This window comes from Gallus gallus, chromosome 4 (assembly GCF_016699485.2).
Source record: "Gallus gallus isolate bGalGal1 chromosome 4, bGalGal1.mat.broiler.GRCg7b, whole genome shotgun sequence".
Taxonomy (NCBI): Eukaryota; Metazoa; Chordata; class Aves; order Galliformes; family Phasianidae; genus Gallus; species Gallus gallus.
The window spans coordinates 11135449-11154773 of NC_052535.1; the positions used below are offsets into that span (position 1 = coordinate 11135449).

Genomic DNA, 19325 nt, shown 5'->3' on the forward strand with positions numbered 1-19325 from the left:
CCGCGGCGTCGCGCCGGAAGTGTCTCGCGGTGGGCCTGGCCGAGGGGCGGAGCAGCGGCGGGCGGTGGGCTTCGCTCCCGCGTTTACTTCCTGCCGCGGCGGCCGGTATGCCAGAGGGAGGCCTGGTGAGGAGCCCCCCGCCTTAGGGTGCAGCCGTTAGGGGGCGGGGAGGCCCGTTGGCGCGGGAGCCGCTCGCTGCGCTCTGGCCGTGAGGGCCCGGCTGTGTGCGGCCCTGAGGTGATGGGAAGCGGCTGATAGCGCTGCGCTGCCGGGTCGCGGTTAACTTTGGGGCTTCGGGCAGAGGATGGTGGGCGCTTTACGGGTTGGGCTGATGGATAAATAGTTGTTGTTGGGGTTACAGGGCAGGTTATAATGCTGTAGTCGTATTCACGTGCCCACCTGGCTGTGTTATCTCTGTGGAGAGCTTAGATATCCCGCTGCTTTACCCGTCCTGCACGTCGTGTCCTGTCGCCTTCCAGCGGGGGTGGTGGGGCTGGGAGAGAAGCGGCGTTAACCTCATCCAGCGCTGTACCACAAATAAGCTGTGGTACTCTGAGAGGAAGCTGAACTTCTGCTCAGCACTGCTTGAACTCAGTGCTCCTCAGGCTTCAAATGCCCAGATAAGCTGCTGGGCTTATGGTGGGGATAGCCGTTAAAGAAATAAGGCAAGGAAGGGTTAAAGGGAAGCTTCAGTTGCTTTCTGCTGAATTCACCGTATTTAAACGATCTTTTTATTGCAGCTTCCACAATTGCAACACCTACGTTTGTTTCACATTTAAAGCTGGTAGTAACGCGGTGCCCCTTGTTTTCTGTGCAGAGGATTTCTGGAAATACAAGCAGTAACCTCCTCCATTCCTTAAGCGCTGAGGCTGTGAATGTTTTGTTCAAGAAGAAGAACTGACGGTTCCCATTGACTGGTAAGGGTAGCATTGCTGAGTGACGGAGGACGGGCACCATTTCTCTCCCTTGAGTTTGTGTTCCAGCTGTGCTGACTGCATCTAATAGCTTATTCCATACCTCCCGTGAAGTCAGAGCAACAGACGAGTCGTTTCCATCTCACGTGAAACTAATATGTCATCTGCTGTGCTTGGGGGCTTCACTGCTGAAATGTTAAACATTACATTGAAGATTGAAGCTGTGTATTTATCATTCATTAAGATGTTGCAGGAATTTCTTACCTTCATGTCAAATGTCAGGAGAGAAAACGTGTAAGCAGCAGCATGCAGCAGCTTGCAGCATGACTTGCAATGCTTCAGTTGTCACTGGGATACGAGTGCAACACTCAGCTCACCTTTGTACATCTCCACTGTCTGCCCAGTGCTTTTGGCACAGCTTAAGGAGCTCCTTGGGTCTGTCGTGTTTTCTGGCAGACTCTCCTTTCTATTTTGGAGCCCTTCCATGCAATGCCTACATGGTATCCCTGAGTGAGTTTGATTCTTTCTTTCAGGAATGTTTAGACTTAGTTATTTCCAGCCATCTTTGAGCTAGAAACCAGTTGTTTTCTTTAGGCTGTATAAAGGGAGCAAAAGGGATCATGTTCTAATGGATTTGATTCCTGACTCTCCTGTAACTAATAAGAAAAGCTGTTTTCTGGCATCACAATGGATTTCTATAAATAACAAAAGTAATGGATGGTTTCTATAGGATTGGATGTGACACCGTTTGCAGAGAAAAATATATGCTCACTGCTAGTCTGTTTTACTTAAAACATTCTGCTGAAAGCTGAGGAAATGTGACTTACAAAGTAGATGGTTACTGACTCCTAAGTCAGGCAGAGAGCTGTGAATTCAGGGGGTTTTGCAACTGCTCCTTTGTGTTCATCCTGTTCATTGAGTGGCTGTGCTGTAAATAGATTTGTTTCTAGAGTATTTTTTTGTCAGTCACCTGATTGCTCAAGAGGCTTAGCTGTGTTTGTTTGTCCCTGGCTGTGACCTGCTGTTCTACCACATACCAGTGCAGTCCTGGTTCTCTTGCTTAACTGGACGAAGTACTGCAGATGTCTGTATGCTGGTGGGTCTCATCTGGCACGGTTATATGAACTCCTCTTGTTTTAGCTAATGTTGTTGCAGATCACTGTGCTGCTCACAAATTATTTGGATTATGGTGACCAGCTGTTCCTTGTTGGTAGCTGCCAAAGAGATCAGTCCCCTGCTGAAGAGTTGTAACATGTGTAGAAAGCAGAATAAAGTGTATTTTGTGTAGTTTGCATCTTCTGGCTAGAGCAGTCAAAGCTAAGGTGTACAAGAGAGCACCTAATGATTTTCTAATTTTTTTTTCCTGGGAAAATGTGTGTGTTCTTTCTCCGTGGCCCTGTCAGAAGGGAATGAGCTGCTGTTCCTTTAATCAGGAGAAACTAAGAACAGTTGCATGGCAGTTAATCATTTCTTTTTGCAAGATCAGAATCAGCCGTGTGGCTGCTCTCATCTCTGATGTGATAAACATTTAACTGCAGATATCAAAGGTTTAGTTTTTTCATCCCTGTCTGTAAACTCATTGGGTATGTTTGTGGCTTGTCCTCTCTTCTGCTTCAGTTTCTTCAGGTGGAGGTGGTCCCTCCTGCAGAAAGCTTCCCAAAAGTTACTTATTCCTTTGTGTGCCTTAGCTCTGAGTAATCCCGCTTTCTATTCAGTCCAAATATTCTTATCTTACACGAGTAATAGCAAAGCCTTCAAATTTGGAGAGAGGGGACTTGTGATCAGTAACTCACCCAGCTTGTGCTTAGCTGGAAACAGGCAAGTCTTGACTTACTGTTGCTTTGTGACCCTCTGATTTGTGTGTCTGTAGCAATGTGCTTTGAGGAGCCAAGAAGCTTTTGGAGGCCAAGGTCAGCAAAATGTTACTGAAATTCGTGGCTACTCGTCATCCTCTGTGTGGCTGATTTGCGAGGCTAGCTTAAAGAGGAGATGTTCTGGACTGGCACCTTCTGTCTTTTGTGGCAGGATGTCAGAGATCTCAGTGCTGGGTGTGCCCTCGGGTATTTTGCATTGGTGTTTTTGTGTGTTCAGCGCTCCCTAGGCTCTTCTAGGTGCAGTTTCTTGGAGAGAGGTTTGGGTTTTCTGTACAGGGGCAGCTCTAGAGTGCTCTAGGCAAGATGAAATCCAGCAGGCTGTGGCTAAGTGGTGCTGAAAGGAAATACTGTGGTTAGGTTTGTAAACGGCTTTGCAAATGACGTGGCTCTCTGCTTGTCATATGATGTGCTTTCCAGTTGAACTTGGTGAAGTAGGGAAGAACTGTGTCAGCCTTGCTTTTCTGTATTCTGACAGCCAGTCTCCATGTCAATGTTGACACTGATTGACCACAATAAGCACCATCTGTTTCTGTCTTCAAAGGTCATCATCTCCAGAGCTTCTTACACACAAAATAATGTGGTGACTTTTCTTCTGTAATGCTGGCAGCCTTGATGTTAGAGGGCATTTGTGAGCCTGCAAGTCAACTTAACTGCAACTGAGGGAGGAAACACAAACCCAGCTGTTTTTCACCTCTGTCTACTGGCACTTTTAAGTCTTTCCATCTTGGAGGGGAGGGTGATTGGTCAGGCAAACAGCTGTTCTCACATCCAGTTCCTTCAGCAGCAGTAAAAGGGGACTGCTGGTGTAGGCACCCCTCACCCTCCTTCTTCCTAACAATCTTTGTGTGTCAGTTGGATATAAATCTGGTTTAAATCCCTGAACCATCTTCAGGTGAGGCTGAGACATAGGTGAGGGTGATGGGAGGGGAAACAAGTGGGGTGTGAGTACTTGGATGCAGAACAGTGAGGACAAAGGAAGTGATCTTGGAAAGAACAGTAGGTAAATGCAACAAGTTGTCTTTGTTCTGAAAATAGGGCCTCCTCTGAGATGGTAAATAAGAAGCTTGCCATGCAAAGCAGACCAAGGGGCTTTCCCTGTATCCCTGGTAGAATTGATGTGGTACATGCAAGGATGCAAATTTCAAGCCAAGAGGAAGTGAAAGAAGCAGATCTGCTTGAGATGGTCTGCAGCCCCTCTGTGGTGCTCCAGTGCTTCAGTTGTTGGTCCCTTTATGTGGTACCATTCAGTAACAGCATCTGCATAGACTTCTCTCTTTGTAGCATGAGCCTTTCTGTGTGCTCTTCCTTCACCTTTATTGACACTCTAAACTCTCAGTTTTTCTAGAATGCACTTTGCTGGGTGCCATGCTCTGAAGCAGTATTATTTGAGGAAGTTTACTGCTCTGCTTCCTGCTTTGTTTGCTTTGCTCTCTTGTCGAACTAATCCTTCGCCTAGTATTCCCATAGATGGTTCTGAACTCGCTGGTGCTCTCCAGTAATTAAGTTAAAGACTGCGGTAAAATCAAGGAGTGTCCTGTCTGAATCAATCCACAGGTGTTTTTTCTTCCTCTCCAGTCTTGAGCTCTTATACCTGCAGGAGATTACCCGTTGCTGTCCCAGCCTGAGTCTGTCAAGCAGCAGAACTGTGAGCCCAGCGCAGCAGTGATTGTATCTTAACTTCATGATCTTGTTAACATCCTAGTGTTTCTTGGTCCATCTTTTCTCTTATTGCTGTAATCTCTTGTGCTTCAGTCCAAATGAAAGCAGACAGATCTTTCACTGCAATCACTTCCCTCAGTGCCAGAGGGGTAGAAAGTTTGACTGGCAATAGCCTACATTCAGCCTTTCTGCCTGAGGTCTTTGGATCCTGAAGCTAGATCTGTTGTTCCTAATTTCTAGAGAAGTCTCCAAGCTATTTGCTTGCAGTGAAGTTGGTGTGTGATCTTTCCAGACAGAATGCAAAAGTTTCTATGCACAGTCCAAATCAGACGATATCAGGGTAATCAGATGCAAAGGGGAAAATGAGGTGGTTTCTTTTTCTTGGTAGGGTCAAAAGTCTTCTCTAAGCAGAAAAGAGGCTTATGGATGTACTGAGTCAACCAAGCAGATGTCACAGCTGTGGTGTGACGTGGTTTCGCATGTTCAATCTTATGTGTGTCATTAGATTAATGTGATGATACTTGAGCTGATTAAGTGTGCCCCTTTATGTGATTGTCCTTTGACTTCAGGGAGGTCTGGCTCTCAAACACTTGCATCTTCTAATCTGAATGGTTTGATACACATGCAAGAATGTTGGCTTGTAGAAAGAGTGTTACTGTAGATAATCAGTCTGCAAATGTTGCTCCCTCACTTTGAGATCTGCAGATAATGTGCTCTTATAGAAGTCCTGGTGCATCAGTGAATATCTCCAGGCTGTAAAAAGTAGATGTGTGTGGTGTGACTAACCAAGCAGCAACTTTTCTGCTCAAGTTTAAAAGCAGTCAAGTGCAAGGTACTACTCTTAAACTGAAGTCATCTGATAGAGACAGTGGGCTTGATCTTTGTGAGGAACTGCTCTTTACATAGCTGCAAGACAGTTGCTTTCTTTCTGAAGTGTGGCTTGCTGGCTGCTGGCAGCCCCTTTGGGAAGCAAGAAAAACCTGATGGGTCAATATAAAAACAAACAAAAAGCTAGAAATCTAGGTGGAAGCAACATAAGTAAAATTCATTATGGAGTCACTGACTGGAGGACAGTATGCAGTAGCAGTTTAAAACCAGAAAACCAACTCTTCTAGAAGTGATTGTGGTCTTACTGATGTTCTGAACAGAACTTGAAGGGGAAGAAAAAAGAGAGGAGCTTTCTAATAGCAATATATTGTCAAAGTACTGAATGCGCTTATGCTTCCTTCCCATTATGCTGAGGACTAAGAAGATATTATTGAGACTACAATGTTTTTTCTGCCAAATGACACAAACCTAATTCTTATGGTGTTTTTATTTCCAGATAGCGTGAAGCCATGGCTATTCTCTTTGCTGTTGTGGCGAGGGGCACAACCATCCTTGCCAAGCATGCCTGGTGTGGAGGAAACTTCCTGGAGGTGACAGAGCAGATCCTGGCAAAGATACCTTCTGAAAACAACAAACTGACCTATTCACATGGGAAGTGAGTGATGTTTCTCTTCTGGGTATTGGAGCAGAGACTGCTAATGTGCATGAGGATAGGAGCAAATGGAGGTAGCAAAATTCAGTTTTTCTCAGATCAGTTGTGCATCCTGATTGCTTGAAGATAAATCTTACAGGCAGTATCTTTTAGAGTCATCCTGAGGTACCACAAATGCAGTTGCTGGGAGAGAAGCTTTTAGCCCAGGCTTATGCAGATCTCTGACCAGTCCTTGGGTAGTCGTTGACAGAAAAGAGCATTTGAATGCAACATCTTCTGCTACTGTGCTGCTTCTTTATTGCAGATGTGGAATACAGAAGTTAATGTGCTGCAAACTAACAATAGAACTGCAGAGAACACCAACTTAGCAGTGTTCTGTGTTACTCTAGCTCTCTTTTGAGTTAGCATTGTGGCTGGATTCTCAGTGTTGTCCATGCTGTTGTGTTAAAGCTATTTTGGCTGCCTAAAGATTCAAAAGATAACAAGTGAGGTAGTCTTCCTGCATCCTTCCCTGCCTTGCGAGCACGAAGAGACCCTGGGGAAGAGCTTTCAGAGGAAGCTGCCTGTTCTTCAAAGTACTTTGTGTGCTGAATCATTTTCTATTGCAATTTTAAGGGCAAAGTCATTTCCTTTTGTTTTACCTTTGCCTTGAGTGCTGTTCAACCACTTACAAAACCAAGCTGAAGGAGTGCCACAGTGTTCTCACAGTTGAGAGCTTCAGTTGTGATAGAGGTTCACTGTTCTTCAGTGGGAACAGTGAGAGGTAATTAACCACTACATCTATGCTTGTAAAGCCTGCTGTAAAGTGGATAATCTTTTGCTCACTACTGAAGACTTAATGAGGATTCAACACTGTAATGCTATATTGTGATGGAAAGCATAGCAATAATAGCAGCGTGGTGAAGTCTGTGGCTGCAGCAAATGAGGACAAGTCCAAATGCAGCAGCTATAGGTACAGAAACAAAGGAAGAAAATTTGCTTACCTTGGGAAGGTCTCAGGTAGGCAGGGATCTCAAGGAAGACACCATTACCTCCACTGCCAACCCTTAAATGAGGGCTGGGAAGGGGTGGATCCTGGCTCCACCCCTTCTAGTCACTCAGGTACATTGCATGCACCTGAGCTCCCCTGGGTTGGCCCTGCCTTCCCACTAGGTGCTCAATCACTGTTTCAAGCCGTGACTTACTGTTTCTGCTACAAACACGTTGCAGAAGATCATTGCATTTTGTAGTGTGATTGTTTTGCTTTGCATTTTGCTGTTAAAAGTTAGGAGGTGCCATTCTGCAGCTTTGGGCACTGAGCCTAGTGTCAGCATCTCCTCTGCTAAAGTCTCTTCTGACAGGTTTTCTGTTGACACTGCTTTTCCTGTGCATTTGAAGAACAGCCTCTTTGGTCAGAATCTGTCTTTTTTTGTTGTTGTTTTATTTTTAAGAACTTCTGGGCCTTTCAGGTAATCTCAAAGCAAAGTCAGCTTTCTAGCATAAGTTGTTCTTGGGATTCTTCTGACTCTGCCCTTAAGATTTTTCTACCCTATAGAGACTTACAGGCAGTGTTGGAGTAAGCTTTACTTCTCCCTTCGGGAAAAGGAACAACAGCTGTAGATAAGGAACAGCTTTACACTAAGTTGTAAAGCTGCTGTGTTCTGCCCATAAAGCTGCACAGGGCAACTGCTATGCAATGTGTGCGTTACAATGCTTTTATTCTAGGATCTGTAAAAAGGGTCTAAATGGTGGTGGAGGGCAGATGGCATCACTTAAAAAAATAAAAATAAACTAAAAAGATAGCTAATACCAGTGAGCCATGTGCTCTGATTGGTTCTGGGCTGCACTTAATGGTCTATGAACTAAGTTGATGGGATGTTGTTTTTTTCTGGTGGGCCTGGAAATAACAGCTTGGTTTCACTTTGAGAGAAAGATACGGCTTTGAACTGGTTTGCACTGTTTCGGGTTGCTGAGAGTTGCATTTAACAAATATCTGTTGGCTCAGAACCTCTCAAAGCATCTTCATGTGAATAAGAGAGTGCAGCCACATGCTTCAAGCCTGTATCGCCTCATTGTTGTTCTCTTAAATTCATTTTCTTGAGTGGCTGCTTTTGTTTAGTCGTCTTTGCAATAAAAACCCAAAGTAGTGCAACTCAGTGGTCATACAAACACGGCTAAAGAAGCAAGCCACTGTACTAACGAGGTTCACTGAAGCATAAACTTCCTTGTCACTCCAATCAACTGCAGACAATCTCACAAGTTCACTGTGTGTGGATGCTTGTATACAGACAACAGGGTTAGGTATAATCTTACCCCCAGTTATCATGTCAGGGTGTTTTTTTTTCCACAAGTAAGTAGCTGGAAGAACATGGAACTGGAGTTGTTTGGCAGCACAAAGTTGCTGTGAAGTGTGGGGTGCTGCAAACTGCATGATGGCAGTTATTTCTTATGTGTAAGTTGTCTCTTATTTAGTGTAGCTGATAAAAGATAACTGTTCGGCATCTGATGAAGATAGCTGGGGTGTGTTGGCTTCTGTGTGACTTGCTGTAGGGTAACTGGAATTTGCTCTTCTTTTTCCAGCCCCTAAATTCACCACAGACACTAGCATCTTCTCCATCATCTCTCTTCTCTTGGCAGAGGATGTCTTGTGGCAGCTTCTAATGACTTGCTTTTTTTCCCTCTTTGCAGTTATCTGTTTCATTACATCTGCCAAGACAGGATTATATACCTCTGCATCACAGATGACGTAAGTATTTTGGTTACATCTATTGCATATACAGGCTTTTTATGAGTTTTAGCTTTTTCTGTATATATGTCAACAAGAAATCAATAATGGGTGCTAATTGCAGATGGGTTTTATTTCATTGGAGCTTTTAACTGATGGTAGAGAGAACTCGGCTCTGAAGCCTAAGCCTGAAACTCAAATGCATGTTCATAAGTATCTCTGAGGTTAAGTTCTTATTTAAAGCAAAATCATCTCCCTCAAAGGAAAAGATTCTAGACACAGAATTAGATCTACATGTACTTCAGTAATATCTGCTTCCAGCTGATATCCAGGAAGGTGTCTGGAGTCTGGCTGCTGCTAAAAACTCAGGATAACCAGCCAGGTCCTGTAGAGTTATGCACAGCATGTCTGTCTAAAAATGGATATTTGTGGGTTTTGGACTGGCTATATGCTGCATACACTTCATGATCTGACTGGCTCTGGATGTGGTCTTCTCGTTCTCTCCTAGGACTTTGAACGTTCCAGAGCCTTCAACTTCCTGAATGAAATCAAGAAGAGGTTTCAGACCACGTATGGCTCAAGAGCACAGACAGCCCTTCCCTATGCAATGAACAGCGAGTTCTCCAGTGTCTTAGCTGCACAGCTGGTGAGTTCTGTTGCTAAATGGGGTTGCTTTGTCAAGTTAAACTTCTCCCCACAGGGTCTTTCTGTATTTTTTTTCATTTGTACCTGAAATACCACTCTGAGTTTGCATATGAAGGCAGAGGAATTTGCTGCTTTCCCTGTGTGTTCTCTACAGCTGAGTTGCTTTACTGCTTCTGTGATAAAAAGGGGCTGGGGTTAATAGTGATGTATTCATTATTTGTACTGCATAGCTGCACTTGAGATTAGATCTTAAAGGTAACATTTGAAATCACAAAGCCAGCTCCCAGTTGGCTCTCCATTCCAAGATAACTTCACTGCTGTTACAAGCAAGATAAATGCATGCTACTCTTTCAATTGAACTAAACTTAAGAATTTGAATATCTAGTAATTCCAAACTGCCCCTTGCTTCTCTCCCTCTTACTTCATGGTAATCCGTGGCACGCTGCTGGGGTGTGGTAGGGTATTTGTTTACTGTGCTGTTTCATTTTCATGAGGCAAGAATGCTGGGCTTGGGTTACAGGCAGGTTCTGTGTACACAATCACTTGTGTGGTTGCAGCAAGGACTTCCATTCCCAAGACAGCAACTTAAAAAAGAGGATAGAGTGTTTAGAGCCTTTTGTTTAAAATTCATCACATTTTTTAGAGTTCTTAAGTGACAACAATTTCATAACTCGAGCGGTGCTATTTTTCAATTGCCTTAAATTAAAAGGAAGCTGTCCTTGGAACCTTGGTTTTCAGAGCTTGTTTGCAGACTGTATCTGGGACAGCTACAGCTGGCACTGTACACAAGATGTGTAGGAGGTTCTCAGTCTGTTTTGCTGTGACTGGTGAGTGTGTAAGCACTGAGGCTGCTGCCCTCAAAGCTTTCCTTTTTCCTCTTCATCTACTAAAAATGCCAGGTTTGGTGACATTCTGGATGCAGGAGGGGAGGTCCTTTGGCCACCTGGCAGCACAACTGGTGTAAGGGCAGAAACGAAACCAACTTCTAACACTCACCAGCAGTAACAGTTGTGTTTTGGGGTGCAGGGTGTAGCTGGGAGAAGGTGAAGGGAGGATGCACACTTGTGCTGTTGCTTCCTGAAGGTTGTACTGGATGTTTTGAAAGGAATCAGTTGTGCTGGTACCCTCGATGATGAATGGAGATGATTCATAGCTTGTGAGGTTGCACGTACTTCACTGCAAAAGCTGTTCTTCAACTTATGCAGTAGGCAGAAAGCAATGGATAATAAAGGCAGCATGTCTTCAGAAGAGCTCAATGGATTGTGCATAATAAATTAGGTTCAGTCCCATCACAGATAGGAAGTTAGCTTTTTCCTCTACCGACCCTTGATTTGTGGAGACCAAAACTACACAAAGTGATGATTCATCAAAATGTAAGCAGTTTTTGGCTGGAATCAGCTTAATGCTCTGCCTTATCAGAAGAGCCAGGCGGTGTTCGGGGCCATGGTGGTGTTATTCCTCTAAAAATACCAGCATTTCCATTTCTCTAAAGCACAAAGTAGAGCTGCTTACCTTAGCTTTTGCATACTGATGAAATCCAGGCATCTAATAATTCTTAATAGAAGTTAAACAATGGCACAAAGCTGTTCCCCCAGCTTCTGAAGATTAGAGCCCTAACGATCCTACGTTTCATGTAGTGGGAGAACAGGACTGCTATCAAAGTGGTTACAGAAGTAACTCAAGGAGTTTAACTGGTGTGATGCTGAGTGTAGAGATCATATGGCAGTCCAGAGATTGTGCTGTTACTCAAGCATATCACACAGATAACACTGAAAAGGGAAGCCATGCTTCCAGTAAAACCAGTGACTAGCTCAGTTAGTGTGCCAGTTCTGCAACTTCTCCTAAAACCAAACTAATTTGCTTCCCATTTTTTTTAAAGGAACTGTTATTTTCAGTGCTATATCCATCAATTATGACACGAGTATGTGAATGCTGTTAGAGCACTATGCTTTTGCTTCCCATGTGGTCAGAAATGGATGCAAAGTGAACACTTATTCAGGAGAAGATTGGGGTTTAAGAAGCCACGTGGGTTGTCACAAAGTACAGCAGAGACAATCTAGTCCTGGCCACTGCTGTCAGCAAGTCTGTTTAGATGGCTTCTTTCTAGGAGGTGCTTTGTGAAGCCCTCAGGTGCAAGTGTGGTGGCTACAAGTTTAGAGCAAGACAGAAGTTCATCCATGAGTTTTGTGAGAGAGACTTGTTCCTTGGGGGAGGTGACCTAGGGAGCAGGACAGTAGGAGCTGTGGCTGGTGATGCTTGACTGCAAAGGACCTCTGAGGACAGCAGGCTTAGTCCCAGAATAGCAGAACTTAGTTATACGATACTGACTTCACCTCAATTCCCCTCCTTTGATTCTGAAACCATTGTGAGACTCCTTTAACCTGGGAATGTTGGTTACCGCTTCTCCCACCTACCAGTCTGAGTCAGATAGTCACCACAGGTTCACTTGTGATCCCAAAAGCTGCTTATGTCTTCTTTACAGGAAGAGCAGTTAGGCAACTCAGACTGACCATCTTCAACACTTCATGTGGTTCTTCCATTTTGCAGTCCCTCTTCACCCTTGCTGGAGCTCCTGCTTGATGCTCACCTACAGATACAGATGCATTCTGTCCTGCTTGTGTAATTGCAGGGCTCTTTATGTTTTATAGAGAAGTAGGGAGGATCGTGTAAAGCTCTGACCTATAACAAAGACAACAGAAGTATGTCTGGGAGTGGGAACAGTGTGTTACCTTTCCTTGCTTCCTAAAGAAGCTGTTACTCCTGGGCTCTCTGGAAGTTGCAGGCACTTGTCTGCTGCACAGCTGCTGCAGTGCAGGAGTAGATGGGCACGTGTGACCTGTAAGGGGCTGACAAGTTGGATTTGGGTCTCCCTCACAGTTGTAGATATCTCAGGGAAATTGGAATCTCAAATGTATGCCCTCTGCCCTGCTCAGCAGGGAACAGGAGCTTCCCTTTCTGTGTGAAGTGCTATGTTGAGGATCCTTGTTTTCACTGACTGTTCATTTGTTACAGAAATACCACTCGGAGAGCAAGGGCACTGACCAGGTAGCAGAGACACAAGCCCAAGTTGATGAACTGAAAGGAATCATGGTTCGAAACATAGGTAACTGGCTTGTTCTTGTGCCATGCATGCAGTATTCTACTCGGCCAGAATGGCAGTCCTTGCAGGGAGAGTTACTGAGAGCGGAGCTGGTGGTGGGCTGTCCTCTCCTGACAGAACTGGCGATGGTTAAAGGGGCTGGGGAGCTCTGAGTTTGCAGTCCATTACTCGTGTTGGACGTGGTGGGAGCACAGCTTGGTGGGAACTTGCACAGCTTGCACTGAGGTGCAGTGTGCTCTGGGTTTTGTCCCTGTCACTGCTGCCTTCCTGCAGCTGCTATGAGGAAAATGCTTCTCAGCATTTTGTCCAGTTGGACTTTGGCTTGGGACAAATCTGACCACTTAACATAAAGACCTAGATCTGGAACTGACCAAAATTGAGTGGATTTAGTCCCAGAATGTGAGATTGCTCCTTAAGTGCCACTGCTTTGTAATCTCAGAAAGGTTGAGGGCTACTTATCATCTCAGAAACCACTGCCAGGAGCTCCTCCTGGCTTCCAACTGAGCTTTGGGTATTAGAAGCAGCTTTTTGCGCTGGGATTCTACTTACAGATTGGGATTTTTCTCATTCTCCAGACCTTGTGGCACAGAGAGGAGAGAAGCTGGAGTTGCTGATCGATAAAACAGAGAATCTCGTGGATTCCGTAAGTTTGGGGAAGAACTCTAAAATGGGGGAATTAGTGGTCCTGCAGCTGTTGTGCTCATCAAAGAGCAGTGGAGGCAAACAGCAGCAACGAAAGCCACTTTTAAACAGACATTAAAGCATCTTAAAGTAACATTTCCTTGTGTTAGAAACAAGTCCTGTGTTATTTCCCCCCTCTGTATGGCTGTTTAACCAGCTACATACCAGCCTTGCAGCTCCTTAACAGGATGAAGGGATAAAGTAAGTGAGAAATGACTAAGAAGTCACATTGAATGTAACTGTGAAGCATATGCTATCTAGTCAAGTGGCCTACTTATAGCCTGGAAGTTTTCCTGACTGTTCCCTGGAAATCCCTAGACCTGATTCAGCATCTTCTGCAGGGTCCTAGCTTGGAGCCTAATTCCTTTGGTGCCCTCAGGTGCAGTTCTCAACCCTATAGATTGCCAGTGTATCCTGTTTGGAACTTGTGGATATGTAGGCATCTCAGAGCTGGCAAAAATGTTGTCATGCTTTAGAGAGATGAGCTAGGGATGCTTGCAGTTACCCAGCTGGGAATACTGTCCTCCTGCACTGAGTGTTTGAACCTTACTACTTCTTCAGGTGGCGGTAAGTAGTCTAAGCTCAGGTAATGCCTTAGACAAAAGGACTGGAATTCCTTCTTCAGTTAGTCTGAAGTCACATGTGCTCACTGTGAATGTTTGTTGTTGGAAACAATGCAGAGAATGAATGAATGGAATGTGGTGCTAGTTTGAATGTCTTACAGCCCAATGGTGAGAGAGTCCTTGGAAATTCAGGATTGCAGTTTTTCAAGAGCAGTGAAGCAGTTTATCACTCCCACAAGTCTTCATTACCAGAGTGGTGTACATAAACCAAGTGCATCAGATCCTTCCCAGCAGTAGCAAGGTCTTCCTTTTGGCAGGGAGGTCTGAAGAAGCCAGTACTCAAAGCAGTCCTGTCCTCTGGAGAACTGGTCTGGGCTGAGATGAGGTGTGTTGCTGCAGTGTCTGCACCAGGACAGTTGTCAGTAACCAGTAATCTGTTTCCACACCTAGAAACTGCACGGTTGAGTGAGAGAAGCGTTTCCAAAGTTCAGATGGTAACTTAGCATGGAAATCGGTGTCGAGTCAAAATTACATTAATAGGGATGCAGTTCTGCTTGATGTAGCCTCGCTTGAAAAGTCTGGAAGGTGCTTTGTGGGGAAAAGCTGAAAATAACCAGCAGAGTGTGCTGCTGAGTTGGCTCAGTCTGGATGCTGCAGCCTTTCTCTGTGCAGGCATCTCTGCATGAGCTGCTCAGGGAAAGTGTTGGATGGGGAGAGGGTTGGGATGGGAATGGGAGAGAGTTGTGTTAATGTGACCTGGTGGGTTTTTGAGGTCTTCTGGTGACCACAGCTTCTCTTGAATGGATGGATTTCCAAAATACTGAGGGAAGACATGGAACAGGATAAATACAAGCTTTCTGTAGAATGCAACAAGTCAGAATACAGGAGGCAAGTTCTGGAAGTTCTGGTATTAAAGGAGTTACTTTTGTGGCTGGAGTAGAACTGATGTTGTGTAAGAATAAAGATCAGTAATTACTTACATGTTTTTGGAGTACTTCAGTTCCCCAAAGCTTGCAAGTCAAAGGAGAACACAACCAGAGATAGTCCAAGGTAAACTAAACCTTGCGGGTGGCTGACAGACCTGATGATGTCCTACGCCCAATTCTTCCCAAGATCACTTCAGGAGGGTACAAACCCATGCTGCTTCTGGATTCAGCATTACTTCTGTTGTTTGGGTTTTATTAATTTTGCCCTTAAAGTAGCATAGGAAATAACTTTCCCTTGATGCCAGTTTGGCTTTGCATTATTGTAACTGCAGGAGTTAAATGGATCTGGAGAAGGTAACTGCAGCAGTTTGGCTTATTAGGGAAGTAGGGTGGTATGGGTATGTGCCTCTTCATCAAGCTTCTTGGGATGCAGCTTTCTCTGCAGTAGATCATGGAATAAAACAGCTGTTTTACTTTCTCTTCTAGTCAGTCACTTTCAAAACTACCAGCAGGAACCTTGCTAGAGCCATGTGTATGAAGAACCTCAAGCTTACCATCATTATCATCATTGTATCAATTGTAAGTATGGAGCATAATAACCTTTATCTCTTAAGCCAAGCTTAACTACTGGAAAATGCTAATAGTGTATTGCTGTCATCGGACTTGCACTAACTCATGCTTGGTATGGTCTTAGTTCTTAAAACAAGTGTTTTTAAGGTCTTCTGTGAGATTTGGAGAAAGGAGCATTGTGCCAGGCAGTTTTTCTTGTCAAGGTGATAGAAAAAGTTTTCTTGACAATTTTGTCTGGCTTACAGACGCCTGCTGTAGACAGCTGCCTTGCTAACTCCTTAGAAGTTAAGGCATTGAGCTCATGGCTCCTCTACCTGTATTGGCTTTCTAGGCCTTATTCCTTTTGGTACTCATTACTTAGCTTGGCATGGTATACCTCCAGCCTCTAATGAATCTGAACAGCACTAAGGTGAGGATGCTGAAATACAATTTCAGGTTGGGTGTGTGAAGTACTTTGTTACCACTGAAGCCTTTGCTGGAGGAAAATTCTCATCCTGTGCTGCTGGGTGGACATGGAGAAAGAAGTCTTGGTACAAAGTTGTGTAGGACATTTGGCGAGTTTTTTTAGGGTGTTTATAACCTGGGGTTTTCAGACTTGTGTTTTGATACCAGCCCGTATCACCAGTTTACTTCTGAAGGACAGAATTCTCCACTGAAATCACTTGTTTTCTTTCCCCAGGTTATCATCTATATCATCGTATCGGCTGCCTGCGGTGGGCTTGCGTGGCCAAGCTGTGTGCAGAAGTAACCGGAGACAGCTGGTGCTGGTCAGTTGGAGATGAGAATCACAGCAGTGTGAAGAAGCAGCCTACAGAATAACTCTTAATCTTTCACTACTGACACCTTCTCATTCTTCATCCCTCCAGGACTTCAGACTTTTTGCCTTATCACCCCAAAAAGGCCCAGCCGGTCGCTGCTTCTGTGCAGCTGTAACCTCAAGAATGGGCTGTTTTAAATTACTTGAAGGGATTTTTTGTTTTCTGTCCCACCTACAACCTTCTCAGCTAGCTGGTACTGCCAGCTCTGGAGGGTACACGCATGCTTGTCCATGTGTCCATGCAGCTTTGCACTTTCATGTGAGCGTGCAAGTGGAGAACAGCTCTGCTAACAACTGTCCTACCCATGAGGATGACACTGAAGGATAGTTTAGGGTGGGCTGAGCCAAGCTAATGGGAGAGACACAAGATGGGTGTGTGTATTTCCATTTCCCACAGACCACGGAGATCAGGTGCCCCTCCCTGCACATCTGGCCTCTTGTAGTGGCTCAACATGTAGGGGTTGCAAGTGCAATATAGGTAGTAACAAAAAGAATGGCTTTGGGGCTGGGGCTTTATGCACTGTAAGATGTAGGTGTTGCTTCTGTATGAAATCTCCCTTTTCCTGGTGGTCTTTCAGCAGTTGGTAGGAGGGTGATAGGTCACCTCAGCATTTTGAAATGGCCTCCTCTTGACCATCATTTCTTTCTCCTTCCTCCTCTTTAATTTGTGGCTAAAACAATACAGTAAAGGAGATGGTTCTGTATAGTTAAGGTTGCAGTAATGCATATCCTTTGTCATGTTATTTCTCCTGTTCTTCTGAGGGTGGACTAAAATGAATACTAACACTTCCTAAAGTGAAAATGGGAGCCGGTCAAGGCTGACGTATTAATCAGGCTTGATAAGGTGTCATATATTGGCTGCCTGTGCTTTTACTCTGAAGGTTTGTGCTAAAATGAGGACAGAGAAGGACAGAAGCTTGAAGTTAATGGATTGTTACTTCCTCTGTAGTCTGAAGCAGAAAAAGTCTTTCAGATGTAGTAACAGCCATTTGTGCTGGGGGGAAAAAGAAACAACACAAAAAAAAAACACCAAAACTCCAAGGCTTATTACCAACTGTAGGATCAGGTACTTTAGTAATGTGCTGCTATCAAGCGTGTATGTGTACGGACTACTTTGCCTGGTGCTGGAAGCTGTGATTACCATGTTTCTGTCCCATCAGGCCACCCTCAGGAAGGGGCCGCACAGCAAGCATGTAGGGGAGCACAGTGGCTGGAAGTGCCAGCAGACTGGGAACAGCTGAAATCTGGTACAAGTATCAGAGGGTCTGATAAGGAAGCTGCACTGCTTTGGCCTGGGGAAGTGACTTCTGATGGTGAGTGAAAGCTGTGCAGGTACAGGAAACTGAGGCTCAATTTGGTGACTAAACTCCAGCACTTGGTGCCATAGGTTCCCTGAGCCCTTCAACACAGGCTTGCTGGGCAGGGTGGTGACATTCAGTGGCTGCTCCTTCATGTGACTTTTCTGGTGTGTTGCACTTTCCAGCAGATGCCAGATAAAGTTTTCCTATAAGCTTGCACGGTTATTTGGATGTGACTTGGAGGCTAAAACTTAACTAATGGTAATCAGACCTTGATATCCAGAAAGGGCCAACTGATCAGCACTGGGGCCTGTTTGTACCCTGCATTAATCCACTGTAAAGCAGAAAGACTTTGTCTTACCTGGAAGTGGATGTGAAGGAGAGCCCTTCTTCTCCTCCTTATCTTTACATCCACCTACAGCTCAGTGTACAATTGTGCATGTTTTAGGGACTGTTGATGTTACTGTGTTAATTTCTATGATTTGTTGTCTTATGTACAAACACTTTTTAACGAAGACTTCCTCTCCTTTTAAAGGATGCACTGAGGCGTTAGTGTAAAAACAAGGTTAACCTGGTTTAAATAAAGTTACTGTACAGAAAGGAGATCTGCTTAGTTGTGTGAAAGGCCGTCTGGCACTGGATGTAGGAGCTATTTGGAAACAAGTGTGCAGCTGGGGTATGGGTCTCCCTGTGCACTGCTGCAGCTCCCAGCTTTGTGTCACCCCGTGTGGCTGCTTGAGAAAGAACCCTAGGGAAATCCTGCTGTGACACAGCTCCTGTGAAGGCTGCGTGTTCTCTCTCAGCTTTGAGAGGATTTTGACTTAGCTTTGATGCAGATGGTAGAGCCTATCATGCCTTGACAATGGCTTTATTTATGGTGAGGAGAGGAATCTGCTTTTCCTTGGTTTTAGCTCAGAGCATCCGAGTACCTGGGACAGAGGGATGCTAAAAGATGCACAGGCTGAGATGCCTGCTTGCTCAGTGCACCTGCAGGGGTGGAGGGAACGTAAAAGGAAGTGATGATAAGGCAGCGGTGATGTTATTTGGAAGCTACGTTAAAATCTGTGTGAAAACTTGTTCTAAGGCAATTTTCAGTGACTTGAGATGAAATCCCACTGTCCTGAGCACAGTCTTTCTTTTCTTTAGTCTTAGTGGGGAAGAACCTACCTTCCTGGAAGAGTTCCCTGTGCTGTGCCAGACTGATTCACTGCAGCAGCTGCTAAGCTCCCTGTCTTGCACTTAAGCTTCTGCGTTAAAAAAAAATAGAAGTTAAACAGAGTTTGGTAGCTTTTCATCTACCTCAGGAATGTTAAATAGGTGTTGCAGTGTTAGGTGTTGGAAGTATGTTCATGCATCAGTATGAGGGAGTTCGATTTCCTCTTCAACTTGCAGAAACTGTTCGAGTTCAGTTGATAGTTATCGTGGTTTGAGGTAAAGAAACACTGCATCTTAATGATGTCTGCTAAGGCTTGGAGACAATGCAGAATATCCAAATGTGAAGGAAGATCAGCTGGTATGAGAATGGCTTAGGGAATGAAGGGATTTATCCTGAATTAACATCTCATTAGTTTGGTAGCACTTACAGAGCTGAGCATTCTGTGGAGCGCGTCTGATTTATGGACCAAAAGCAGAGGGCTGTCCTTCCTCAGAAGAGAGCCATCCTCAAGTGCTTGTCAGCATCAGGCTAATATTTAAAATGCCCATGACTTTGAGCAGAAGCTCATCTCAGAATGAGACCCTGCTTAACTTTCTTGCTTGCTTCTATATTAACCTCAGGTCTGTCTAGAAACGTCTACAGCAGCAGCTCTGTATGTACATCCGTCTTGCAGTTCTCGTAGAAACAATATCACATGTCTGGTAAGACTTAACTAGAATATAACGTTGAAATATTTAAACACTTTCACTTCTTCAGAAAGCTTTTGTTCTTTACTTTTCCTTAAGTGTCTGATTGAATAGTAGCAGCTGTCTCAACTTCAGAGACTGCAGAGAAATGTCCTGCATGGAAAATGCAGACATGTTCCTACCTTTGGAGTACAGACCATAATAAAACTCTCCAACAATAGAAAAGCCTAACTGAAATGGTGCTAGTCTTTT

The 19325-nt window shown here is 44.5% G+C and overlaps 1 protein-coding gene across 7 annotated transcripts; it reads left to right on the forward strand.

Moving 5' to 3' along the window:
* The first annotated feature begins 44 nt into the window (after nucleotides 1-44).
* On the forward strand, nucleotides 45-19304 carry VAMP7 (vesicle associated membrane protein 7). 7 transcript variants are annotated; one of them, NM_001031121.2, is made up of 9 exons: nucleotides 45-237; nucleotides 741-917; nucleotides 5772-5930; nucleotides 8595-8652; nucleotides 9140-9277; nucleotides 12289-12379; nucleotides 12952-13019; nucleotides 15033-15125; nucleotides 15796-19304. In NM_001031121.2, exons 3-9 carry the CDS (start codon nucleotides 5785-5787, stop codon nucleotides 15862-15864), a joined length of 663 nt encoding a protein of 220 aa, NP_001026292.1. In that variant the 5' UTR covers nucleotides 45-237; nucleotides 741-917; nucleotides 5772-5784; the 3' UTR covers nucleotides 15865-19304. The 7 variants fall into 7 exon arrangements, with proteins under 7 accessions (NP_001026292.1, XP_015133775.1, XP_015133772.1 ...); XM_015278289.4 differs by having other exon boundaries at nucleotides 818-917; XM_015278286.4 differs by having other exon boundaries at nucleotides 45-125.
* Nucleotides 19305-19325: the final 21 nt, after the last annotated feature.

Excerpts from the sequence above, each read along its gene's own strand:
- VAMP7 (NM_001031121.2), top strand. The coding sequence starts at position 5,785 with ATGGCTATTCTCTTTGCTGTTGTGGCGAGGGGCACAACCATCCTTGCC. Across the intron at positions 12,380-12,951 it reads AATCATGGTTCGAAACATAG|ACCTTGTGGCACAGAGAGGA; the intron begins GTAACTGGCTTG and ends CTCATTCTCCAG. Across the intron at positions 15,126-15,795 it reads TTATCATCATTGTATCAATT|GTTATCATCTATATCATCGT; the intron begins GTAAGTATGGAG and ends TTCTTTCCCCAG.